Source organism: Abrus precatorius, unplaced genomic scaffold (assembly GCF_003935025.1).
Source record: "Abrus precatorius isolate BTA unplaced genomic scaffold, Abrus_2018 Scaffold6, whole genome shotgun sequence".
Taxonomy (NCBI): domain Eukaryota; kingdom Viridiplantae; phylum Streptophyta; class Magnoliopsida; order Fabales; family Fabaceae; genus Abrus; species Abrus precatorius.
In genome coordinates this window covers 16173807-16186697 of record NW_020874406.1, presented here as the reverse complement: position 1 = coordinate 16186697, position 12891 = coordinate 16173807, and the positions used below count along the sequence as shown (strand labels likewise).

Below are 12891 nucleotides of genomic sequence, written 5' to 3'. Positions count from 1 at the left end.
ACAAAGTTGGATTACCAAATAAGTGGGAAATTAATTTTTTTTCCACCTCATTTTGGGCCATAGTAAGTTGATGGTTTGATACCGATGATGACAGTTAACAATATCTCGTGAAAACCAATTGCACATTGAATTAGTGGCTGCTTTATGTCATTGTCCACTGTCTAAGATAAAAGTCGAGAGCTCCCATTAGTTGTAGTCGCTATTGAATTGTGGATGTTCACTGTGCTGTCCAAACAAAACTTTAATGTAATTTGCTTTTGACCAAATTACCTGCGACAAGGATTGGATTTGACTGCGAGTGAAAGACAGGAAAACAGTAAAAGACAGTGAAGATTGAAGTAGACCAAACACAATGTAACCTGGGATGACAGAAGTCATTAAACTAAAGCAGTGCCGTTGCAATCTTTCCAATACCATACATATTTTACTCAATGTTCTATTGTGTGGACCAGTGGCCTCCATTTGAAGCTGTTATTTATTTTAGCATAAAAAAGACAAGTGGGCATGGCATTGAGTAAACAGATTCTATTCTATTCTACCTCTACCGTGAATAGTTGTAGGCCAATAAAAAAAGCAACTCTAAGATGTTTATTTATTTATATATGGAAATACTAATGAATTACCGAAAGCTATGTGTGGTGTGTATAATTAGCTTGCAAATTGCTATAGCTACTTGTTTCTTTTTGTGACCCTTTTCTTTTCTCTCTGTCCTTGGCATCTCTTGAGCATTTCTTGAAGCACACGGGATTTTTCAGTATCTGATATTAAAGCTAGGCCATCAAGCTCACGTCTAAAACTTCACTTTATTCCGTCCTTTTCACACCCCACGCGTCTTCCTTAGTGAAAGTGATCCATGCTCAATTGATCTCTCCGTATAGCCTTTAACCTTCTATTCTCAACTTTACTTGATACCCCTCCCCACTTTATATTCAGAAACAACACTTTGGAATATATAACAATATCTTTACTATCACACGAGGGGTCAATAATCTTGTTTTAAAACTCAAATCTAATGTAGCGACTACGGTTAGACATGAGGGTAGCATCAATATATGTCTAAAGCAACATCTAATTCCCTCTTTATCCTATCTCTGATTAGCTTAGCTAGGAGCTAGCTAAAATTTCTCTTGGACAAGGAGAAAGTATTGTTAAAAATAGCTCTCTATATAGAGGAATTGCATCTATAGGCACTTTTATTTTATTTCTTTTTCCCCCTAGAAATGATTAAGCCTTTTTGTGGTTTAAATGTAATATAAACCTGAAGCAACTAATCACAATCCACTGATTATATGTCCGAAGGACTTGAATATATTTTTGCAGACCCTTAACTAGCTTGACCCACTTAAAATTAAAACAAACTAGGCTCAAATTTATATAAGTGAAGCACATGGCGTGACGTATCTTTTCTTGGGCAGCTTAATTAATGTATTTCTCATGTCCCAATTAATATACATATAATCAGATATACTGTTCAATAATACTAAAAAGTAGGTAAAGGTCCTTACCCTGCACATTATATTCTCTTTTAGGCATGCATTCACATCTGAAGTATTTCCTATTGTCACATGCTTGTACTCATAAACTAATAAATATATTACATTATATAACAACACAGACTACAATTTCCCTGCTTTACCTGTTCTGAGAAAGAGGGAGTACTTTCGATTGAGGCATATCTCATTTATTTGTGCTGTGTTCCAACCCTTCTGTTTCAAATTACCTCCCATTTTCTTCTATCTGTATATTGCACATTTACATCATTCTGGCGTTATTTTTTTTTTTTTTTTTTTTAAGTTTTGGCATGAGTATGATCCAAGATGTCAGAAGTCTATAATGAGGCCCTGCTTGATCATTTTGATTAAATAATTGCAGTAAGCAAAACCTAAGTTCATCTTCATCATTCGCTCTTAATCTGCTAGTCTTAACTTTATATATATATATATATATATATATATATATATATATATATATATATATTTCAGAGAAAAGGCAAACAGTAAAACCTTTAATGAAACTCATAATTTCTGCCTTTACTACCCGCCCCTCTTCTCTACACTTTAATACCACATCAGTTAAACATTTTTTTTAATTCTAAGCTATTCTTTTAACTATTCAAAGATATACTGCAAGCTTATCCTTTTCTTGGAAGAAATTGGAAAATTTAGAAAGAAATTCTAAAAATATTATGAAAATGATTGAAGTTTAACTTACTCTCATCATTTATCACATGTTCACTTTAACCACCAAAGTAATTTCTTTAGTTGTGAAAAATAAAAACTTCTATTATTCTACAATGGCATGTATGCCTAGACACGATAAAGTCCCTAATTTTGTATGAAGATTCTTCTCACTATAAACTCCCTTTTAAAGATGTTATATTTCTCATAAATGTTTTGTTACATAATAAATATTTTTTATGGTTCAAGTTTCCTCCTGCATAGGTACCAAAACTGCTGAGCATGTGTTTCCTACATATAAATATGCTGAATAATATCTTACAACACAGCAACAGAATTATGGAACCCGTTGGTTTTGGAATATATAAGACGAACCTTAATAAATTTAATAGATCAATATTATACTGTCACTTATTACATAGAAATTAAGAAAAATTGCAGCTTAAATTCTGTCAAAGAGACTAGAATCAATCCCCTTGCCTTGGACTAGCTTTGTTGGTAAGCTTTGTGATTGGGACGTACTAGTACTGAACTACTTGTGAGCTAACATGAATATTTTTTCATCATATCATTTGTCAATCCACCTAGCAAGAACACCTCAAACGTCCAAAGTGCCTAAGTAGATCCACGGTTTGGACCACAAACCAACAACTACAAGAGTCTAAGTCCACTTTATTGTCTCCATATTGCTAATTTATTTAATGGTAAACAAAAATGCACGTACTAAGAACGATTAGTGATATTTAATCCCTTTTACATTTGTCTCAATATTAATGATTCCAAATTCTCTTGACACGGCAGTGTGGTTAGATAATTATATGTCACAGTTATGTTCATCAAACGTGACCAAATTTGGGGTGAGCATCATGTACTATATACATTATGGAAAATGAGAGTGGAACACATATTTTGGAATGTTATTGACAAATGATTTGGAGGATTCGTTTGTTGACAAATCAGTGATTAAGAAGCAAAGTGGTTGTAGAATAATCTGAGAAAGACAAGGAAGCAATGTAGCCCACAACCCCCCACCCAACCTCCATTTGGTACATGGACCCCTACATTGCCCACTAAACCCACATACAAAAAGATTTTATCTTTCTCACGACAAGTATGGAGAATCTCCAAATGGTTCCTCACTCACTCACCCATAAATTGTTGAACTTTCCTTCTACATTTCTTCTTTTGTAGCTTACGATAAGGTTAGAGGCCATGCTAATTGGTCCATGCCTTCCTCAAAAGCCCTCATGATCCGATCCAATCCTAACCTTTGTTTCTACGGTACTATGTTCAAATTAAAGACCATGCAACTTTGTTGGCCAAAAACCAGCTCACATCTCCAATTAAAGAACCTTATTAATTAATTGAAAGTTGCACATGGATCCTCATCCACAAATTGAGATTAATTAAGCACAATTTATAATAATGTTAAAAGTCCATGAAAGTCTTCCTCTCAAGAAAAGTACAATGAGAAAACAAAATCAAGTAACTATGGTTCCCAAAGGAGGAGCTTATCTTTTAAAAGGAAGTGTGAAAAATGGGCCATGTAACCCCCCAAAAGTCCAACAAAGTCAGATTCTTCAAATAGGAGAAGAGGGGAATGAGTGGCGTTGAAGTTGCTTCTAAACCAAGACGATTTCAAGTGGATCGCTTACTTAATGAAGTAAATTATTGAGCAGGAAAAAACTTAACGAAGTAAATGGATCATGTGATTATCAAGTCAAACGAAATAAGATTATGTATTTAATAAATAGTAAGTTTATATTTTAATTGTTTTTTAAAATAGGCTAAATATAAATTTTCTGTGAGTTAGAATTTTGATGGATTACGAGGGGGAGGGAGGGGGTATTATCTTATATATGATTGTAAATAATTGAATATGCTCTTTGGTTCAAACTGGTGAAAAAATATTTCATATAGTAATATGGTTGTAATGAATATACAAGGCAAAGTCGTTGACCGAATTCCATCTTTACCAACCAAATGATATGTCAAATATTAAACTTATTTATTTCTTTCATGAAAAGGGTCCGAGTTTTAGGCCAATTTCACATGACAGCTGTTTTGTTTCCACCTCCTTAATTTCCTTTCTTTGCGCCAATATCTTTGATGGCATATGTATCAGTATTAATATAATATTGCAGTTTGGGAGAATATCAGTGTTCTGGTCACGTGCTCAGGGTCAGAAAGTGACCGTTAATAACTTAATATGCATTTTGACATCTTATTTTAATCTAAATAAGAGGGCTCACACATGGTTAACTTTATCCGAATTCTCTCATCAAGGGCTTTTGTAATTTGAGGTATGAAGCCAAAACAAAATCAGGAAAATTAACAGGATGCATGTGAAAAGGATTTATTAAACTTTCATTCTTCTCTATTCCTATGCTCAAATATTGCAATGTGCATTAATCAATGCATTTTTCTTCATCACTTGACACCCTACAGGTTTGACCAGAGTGTTTCGTCCTTGATTATCACTTTAATGTCTAATCAAAGGTTAATGGTGTTCCCTTAAATAGAACAGTTTAGGTGTTATTTTCAATTTGGAATAAACTAAACATTAGTGGCATGGGCAAAAACACTTTGGGGCGGCCATCATGAAAATGTTCACAAGTGTTTGTAGGATGCCACCATGTGAATGCATCCAATGCTACAAAGAGACGTTAAGAAAAATATCAAATGCCGCCTTTCTTAGCATAGGCGGTGGCTTGGCTTAATATGTATTTTGAAAGCAATTTCTAGGATTCCCCTCATTTTTTTGGCTTCATCTTTTTTGGATACTTCTTCCACATACGTATCAGTTACAGTCAATTAAGTTTTATAATATAGTAATAACGTCCAGAGATTAAGCCTTGATAAGTTTGTAACAAATTTGGTTTGTGTTGGGGCATCATTTTTCAAAAGTTCATTTTTTTTGTAAAAATATTTTTTTGACAAAACTTGGTATAATAAATGTTTTATAGTTTAATTTTAATACACTATTAATACCCCTGAAAATTTATCCACTGATTATTTCTGATTTTCATTAAGTTATTTAGTGCAAAGTTTTAATTTTTTTTACCAAAATTTTATTGATGGTATCATTTATTTGCTTGGGAAACTTTAGAGATAAAAGAAGTAGGGCCACGTGACTGTAGCAATGGGGTCCTCTAGAGTGTGTGTGACTTTGCAATAGTTATGGTTGAGGTTGAGCCGTTGAGGTTACTACTCCCTAACCTCCAATTTCAGATACATTGTTATCTGTAAGGGTGAACCATCACATTAATAACGATGGTAGCCTCTCACCGATGCTTTTAAGTGGGTCAAGTTCTGAGAAACAGTAAATAGGCATTAGGCACCTAGCTTGTGAAGGTAACCAAACACTGTTTTTTAAGGAGGTTCGATCAACCAATGCTTTTATATACTCAAACTCACGTGATTAAATTATAGATTTTGTCCTTTAAATTTTGTTTTGGGACTATTTTTTTTAATTGTGTTATATCTTCTGACGTTTGTTGATTTCGAAGATGTTTTAATTCTTGATATAGATATGAGCTTATAATAGAAGTAGTCATTGGTGGCAGAGTCGCATAAATGGAGGTATGGCATTTAGTAGGTAAATAATGGTTACTTTTAACAAAAAATTCATGGATAATGTGGCTGAATGAGAATAGTTTGTGGGTAGCTGTGAAAGTTTCCAATTACAGTTTACAAGTGTTGGATAGTGATTACAGAGAAGAAGGTGTAGAGACAATTATGAGATGGAGAAAATTAAAAAAATAACGACACAAAAAATTAAATAACTAAATCCAATAAAAAGTTAAAAAACCAAAACTAAAATTTACAGGAGAATATTGGCGCCAGGCAAAAAAATGACAAATTTGAACTGGAATTAGTAGGACCATGGGAGTTAACAACGCCAGAGTTGCTAGTAGTTTCATCATGTGTGAAGATAGATATTGGTACTTGGGATGGGAGGCCAATTAATTGCAAAATTAACCATGCCCTCTATTTGAGGGACACCTCCTCGTTAAGTCAATTGTTAACGACTAATGATTAGTTGGATATAACTTTTTCTTCATCTTTCTTGAAACAATGGCGGAAAGAAATAAAGATTGCAACATGAAAGGAAAAAAAAAGAGAGTGAGAGAGGGGATTAACGTTAGAGTGTACACAACAATGTGCCATTATGATTGTGTGCTTAGCTTTTAGATCCCCCGCCAAACAAACGCATGATTGCTCGTGGGCCAAAGATTAGTCATGCATACTAACAATAATAATCTTAAAAGCACAAGTTAACCTGCCTATAGAAATAAGCTACCAGTAAAAATCATATCACCAAATCTGTGTGTGGTCACTGAAAAAGCAAAGCACAAGTTAACCTTCCTACAATGGAATAAAATACTAAGATTAGGGGAAGATTACCTTAAACAAAAACTAATTACACCGCGTGAAAACTTTTTAGCGGCAAAAAATCGCATTCCCGTTGATAAAGGGACAGGTGGTTCTTGAATGAGCCGTTGCTCAACAGCTAATGTTATACTATACTACTATCATATCATGCTTTGCAATTTGCAATTTGCAATTTGCGAATTTCCCATTTACCATTTACGACAAAATAAAAATATGGCAAAAGAAAATACATAATCACGAAGTGGGCTCCACTTTTTTTATGCTATAAATTAGAGGTTTGTGCACAAGCCAAAGTCCTCCGGCTCTGGTTGTGGAAAAGCACCCAAGAGAAAGAGAAAGACCACACACTCTCAGTCCTATTAATAACGCCTCAATAAAAATACAATGGTCGACGTGGACCGGAGGATGACCGGTCTAAACCCGGCTCACATAGCCGGTCTACGGCGGTTATCGGCCAGAGCGGCGGCTGCTGCTTCTCTTCCCGTCCGTAACGGTGTCGTTTCATTCTCTTCACTTGCAGATAAGGTCCTAACCCACCTTCGCAACTCAGGCATACACGTGCAACCGGGTCTCTCCGACGCTGAGTTCGCACGTGCTGAAGCTGAGTTCGGTTTCGTTTTCCCGCCGGACCTACGAGCAGTTCTCGCCGCCGGTTTGCCTGTCGGTCCCGGATTTCCTGACTGGCGCGCTGGCGGCGCGCGCCTCCACCTCCGCGCCTCGCTGGACCTTCCGATCGCCGCGATTTCGTTCCAGATCGCGAGGAACGCTGTTTGGTCGAAGTCCTGGGGTCCGAGACCTTGTGAACCTGAGAAGGCGCTGCGAGTGGCGAGGAACGCGCTGAAGAGAGCGCCTCTATTGATTCCTATCTTCAACCATTGCTACATTCCCTCCAATCCTTCTCTCGCCGGAAACCCTATCTTCTTTGTCGATGAGAGTAGGATCTTCTGCTGCGGTTTGGATCTCTCCGACTTCTTCGAACGAGAATCGCTCTTCCGGAGCTCTGAATCTGACCCTATGGTTCTCAAGAAGCAGCGATCCGTTAGCGAGAAAACCGCGGGTTCCTCCGCCGCTTTCTCCCGGAGGAGCCTCGACGCCGGCGGGAGGACCCCGAGGTGGGTGGAGTTCTGGACTGACGCAGCCAGCGATCGTCGGAGGAGGAACTCTTCGTCGTCGGCGTCGTCTTCGCCAGAGAGGTTTTTCGACATGCCACGGTCTAAAGTCCCGGGCTGGGTGGAAGAATACATAGGGCAAATCGGGTCGGTTTTGAAAGCGGGTGGGTGGAGCGAATCGGATATATCCGAAATGGTTCAGGTTTCGGCTTCTGGATTCTTCGAAGGAGAGATGGTTTTGTTGGATAATCAAGCGCTGTTAGATGCTTTACTATTGAAAGCGGACAGGTTTTCGGATTCGCTCCGAAAAGCTGGGTGGAGCTCCGAAGAGGTTTCCGAAGCTTTAGGATTCGACTTTCGACCCGAGAAGGAACGGAAACCGGCTAAGAAGCTTTCCCCTGAGCTCGTGGAAAGAATCGAGAAACTGGCTCAGTCGGTTTCCCGGTCATGATTTGATACTTGGGAACTGCATGAGCATGAACACTTATTTTTCTCTTTCTTTTTTATTTTTATTTTTTAAGGTCTCAGGGTTTGCTTTTCCCTCTTTTGGGTTAAAAACGATGAGGAATTGGGGAAACGCGTTGTACTATGAAACGAAGTGCACAAAATAGATCAAAATTACATGTTTATGATAATCATCCTTTCCTTAATACATATGTATAAAATGACGAGTTCATAATAAGCGATCAACGGTTAAACACTGCTGTCTACAGAGTAATGAATTTCCTGAAACACAAAAACCTTTCTTTTTACGATGCATTGAGCTACTTGTATTTAAATATTATTATGATTTATTTCAGAGTGGTTTGATTTGAAAATTTGTATGAAATGTTTAGTTGGCTGGTTATGGCTCTTGCTTCTAAACGACCAGTGCACGTGTGTATGTGCACATACACAAATACGAATATTGTAGTAATAGCTTGAATAGAAATGTGAGCCTTGGATCAGAACATGCGGTTGGTGCGCTGGTGTGGGACAGTAGAGCATCATATCATAGCCATCCAGGGCCAGGCCAGCCAATGCTGGTATCGTCGTTTTGCATCCAAGGAGATTGCTTAGGTCGGTGTCGTTTTGGCACCACATAAGGGGAGGGAATGAAAATCAGTATCGTACGAATCATAAGAAAACAAAAAAAGGGGCATTCTGTGGTAGAAAGCCCAAAGGTCTCATCTTTTCAGTATAATTTCAATTTCGATGTCATTTGACAGAGATACCTGATTTTTTTTTGTTTCTTTTATATGAACTTCAATTTCCTTGAAATTTGAAAAAGGATATGCATGCAATGCATGTATGGGTTTGCAGGCAGAAAAACTGACACTCAAAAACAACAATAGTAAACGACAGAAGAACGAGGCACCCTGTTGTGTTTGGGTGAGAAAGACACAAATTTTGGCATAGCCATGCGTTATAACCCTTATTATACGGATTGGAGATGAATAGATGGCAATAAGCAGAGGGAAGGCCAAATTTGTTCTATCTTTTAAATTAAATCTGAAGCGAGAATTAGTTTATTACCTAACTTATTTGAATTTATCTTAAATAATAATAATTAAAAAAACAAATCACTCCACTTCTTTGACTTGTCAAATTTTGATTCTTTCATCTTAGTACAGACCCTGATGATATTACATTATGAGAAGAAAGATACAAATTAATTGTAATAAGATTTATTATTATTTGTGTAGAATGTATAAATTAATTTTGTATTTTTGTAGATAACAAAACATTATTATGTTTCTTATCAGCTTGTGAGTGTCACTGTCATCATCCCGTAACATTATCATGATGATTTGTCATCAACTCAATCTCCTCCAAAATTATTTTATCTACATTTTCTTTTAACATACTCTTAACCTTGTTTGCTCTGTACTCACTCTCATAGACTTATCTCTCTAGAATCACTCAACTCCAACTCATCCAAAATAGTTTCCTCTGTTTTTTCTTCTAACACACTCCTAACCTTAATTGCTTCTGATTCATTCTCCCTTAACATCATTGACCATGGGTTGCGGGTGTGGACTGTGATTGATGGCGAGACGCAAGATCTAGGCTTGGACATTGTTGTCAGCGTGTTGATGTTGGAATAGAGTGGAAAAAAGACACTCGAGATTGTAGTTATGGTTTTTCAAGGTGGCTATAGAGTTTTTTGGGTTCGATGCAACAATGAAGTTAATGGACATAATTTGTCCACGATCGAGTTTAAGTTATGGGAAGAAAATAGAGAAACGTAATGAAACTTGATTTCATTTAAAATTTTCTTAAATTACATAATTAATGTTTCAAATGTAATGAATTGGTGAATTCAATGTTAATTGTCATACATTACAGCAAATTACTTAACAGAAATTGAATGAAAATATTTGTTAAAATAATATCAACAACATCTCCTTTGTGTTTTTTTAATAAGAAATAAATAAATAAATTTATTAAATTAATAAAAAGAATTATATATGTTAAATAAATAATAATTGTTTCTGAGTTAATTATTTAAAAAAAACCAAAATGTAAGGGTTTAAATACTTGTTTTCTCCTTAAAAAATGGGGGGAAATTTAGAATCGAAAATTATTGGGCATGGAGGAAAGAGGGGCCACGTGATTGGGGTCTCCAATGTCCCAACGGAAGGGTTCCGTACGATCAGAGGTGCATGAAAGAAGAGGCTTTTGCGATAGCACACTTGGCTGTTGTTCATTTGTAAACTTCTTCGCACCTTCTTACTTTCAACGTTGGAACATGTTAGTCTAATTTGTTAAGTAATGAAAAATGAAGCTGACATTTTGTAATTTTTTGGTTAGGGGTTTGTCTTAAATTGCTTGTTTTGTAAGCATTTTGGGGAGCATCTCATCTACACTAGACACAAGTGCAGGTCCCTCATGTGAAGGGAAAACAAGGTTCCATTTCTATTTCATTGCCACCTTCTAGTTTCCAATTCAAATCATTTTTCGACTCTACTATTTTATTCAAACGTTAACATTTTGATTAATTATTTGTAATATCAGTTAACTATTTTTTTTAATATCATAAAAAAATTGAATTAATACAAATAAGGCAGCATATTAGAATGGAGTATTGGATTGCTATCTCGCTTGTGCACAACTCTTTCTCCTAAGGTGGTGTTTCATTTTCATCCTTTTTGGGTGGAAGTGAGGGTTTTGCAGTTGTAGCTAAAATGTTATAGACAACACATCTGAGCATGTAACATGAATTTGGTGGTCTTATGCAGCAGACGCCAAGAAAATTTAGAGTAGATTTTTTCAGATTAAGCATTACAAATTAACCCTAAAGTCTAAACTTGTATATTTTTACATAACTAACTTTGAATTAAAAATCCCCACAGTTCCTTCCAAAAATTTCCTATATGCTATTGAATGCACTCCCGGAAATAAGAGAAAACAAAATGCTCCCACTAAAATTTAAAATTATTTTTTTAATTATATTTTATTTAATACACGTGTAAAGGATTTATAAATCTACATTCACTTATTTTTAAATATTATAACAAACAAAGATTAAATTACTTTAACTAACCATTTATAATTAAATTTCTCATTTATTATTATTTTTACCTATGAAGTAGTAAATTTGTTGATAAAATGAAATAATCGAGCTCAAATAAAAACATTTTAATAATCCGTGTATATATAACTTTAAATAATAAACGATATGAAACAGTGGATGGGACTACCTTTTTAAAATGATTTTGAGAGAGCAAGAAAACTTGGGCGGTGACAGAGCATAATAATGGGAAAGGAACCAAAAGGGGTCCAACATCCTAAACAAGAACAACGAAAAATAACAGCAAGAAAGGATCATGACTCATGAGTGACTGTAGTGTTCTCTGCGTGAAATTATTCAAATTAATGACACACAGTGATAGTAACAAATGGGATATCAAAATGTCAAAACATTATAGCATGTACTGTAGTAACATGTGAAATGCTACCAAGCTCTTTAATACACTATTAATTATCAATTAAAGTTTATTAAAAATTACATAAATCTTATTTTTTTAACTTAATATTTTTATAAAATTAAAAAAATAATTTAAATATGTTAGTAAAATTGCACAAAATTTTGTGGAAATAGAAAATAACGACAAAGAATAAATGCATCCACCAACGGTCACTGCAGTACATATCGGACCTTATTTGCCTATAGACACAGTGAATGCTGAACCCGACCGTTGATCTACTGTTGCTTCTCTCTTCTCTTTCATGGCTGATTCATCTGACATGCCAAGACTCCATGATCTTTTCCCTTCCACGTGCTTCCCTCGTGACTCAGATGGCCCCATATCCTTTCCATTCTCATTAATGGGTATGGTCTTTGCTCTTGCGTCGTTTCTGTGTCTCAGCCATTTGAGACAATCCCACACTTGCGATCCTTTATAGGCCCCACATACCCCCCATTTGATCTTAGCCGTCAATATTTGAGACTACATCTAAATTGTATAAACCAAACAATTAATGGAACGAAGAAGATATGGAGTGATGTGATGGAGAGGTGATGATGGACGGTGGTGGTGGTGAGGCCCAATCCAAGTTATCTTGTCTGGCAGAGAGGGGGATGGTAGTGGCCACCACTTCATCCCCTCTTGGCCTCTCATATTCCCAGTTTGAACTTTGATCCTTCTCTTCGTTTTTTGTTCATGCAATGGGAGACAACGCTCTATACAACGTGAAGAATTTGCAGTGTGACCAAGGATAGTGACTATACCTTGTTGACATTAAGGCAAGCTTGTCGAAACTTCCAACATTGTCCTTTGCTATATGGTTGCTGTTTTCTATCTCTAATTTCTTAGACTAGTGTGCATTATTAATTGTAGGACCAGCTTTCGCTCATGCTCCCATCGTCCCTCCTAGCTCTTACTTTGCCTTTGCTTATGTGCTTGTCAATGTCATCATAGTCTGAAAACACACAAAATCAATCACACACCATTATTAAATCATCAACATATAAATGTGTACTTCCGAAATGTAACCATCTCGAGGGGCCTATTCATTTCATTACTTTTTCTGTATTACAAAAAAAAAAAAAAACAATTAACACTATTATTTCAACAATTTTACTTTGTTTTTACATTATCAAATTTTTTTAATATCAGCCTTTAAAATTCGTTTTAAACATTCAAAAATATTTTTTCTTTGCAAAGAAACTCTATACTAGATTTTTATATTTTTTACATAATAATTGTTTTTTTTTTAAATATACT

General features: G+C 35.6%; 1 protein-coding gene across 1 annotated transcript; it reads left to right on the top strand.

Moving 5' to 3' along the window:
- The first annotated feature begins 6874 nt into the window (after positions 1 to 6874).
- Positions 6875 to 8378, top strand: LOC113869546. The gene has a single exon (XM_027505919.1). It carries the CDS (start codon positions 6957 to 6959, stop codon positions 8130 to 8132), a length of 1176 nt encoding a protein of 391 aa, XP_027361720.1. The 5' UTR covers positions 6875 to 6956; the 3' UTR covers positions 8133 to 8378.
- Positions 8379 to 12891: the final 4513 nt, after the last annotated feature.

Coding starts and splice junctions, on each gene's coding strand:
- LOC113869546 (XM_027505919.1), top strand. CDS start 6,957: ATGGTCGACGTGGACCGGAGGATGACCGGTCTAAACCCGGCTCACATA.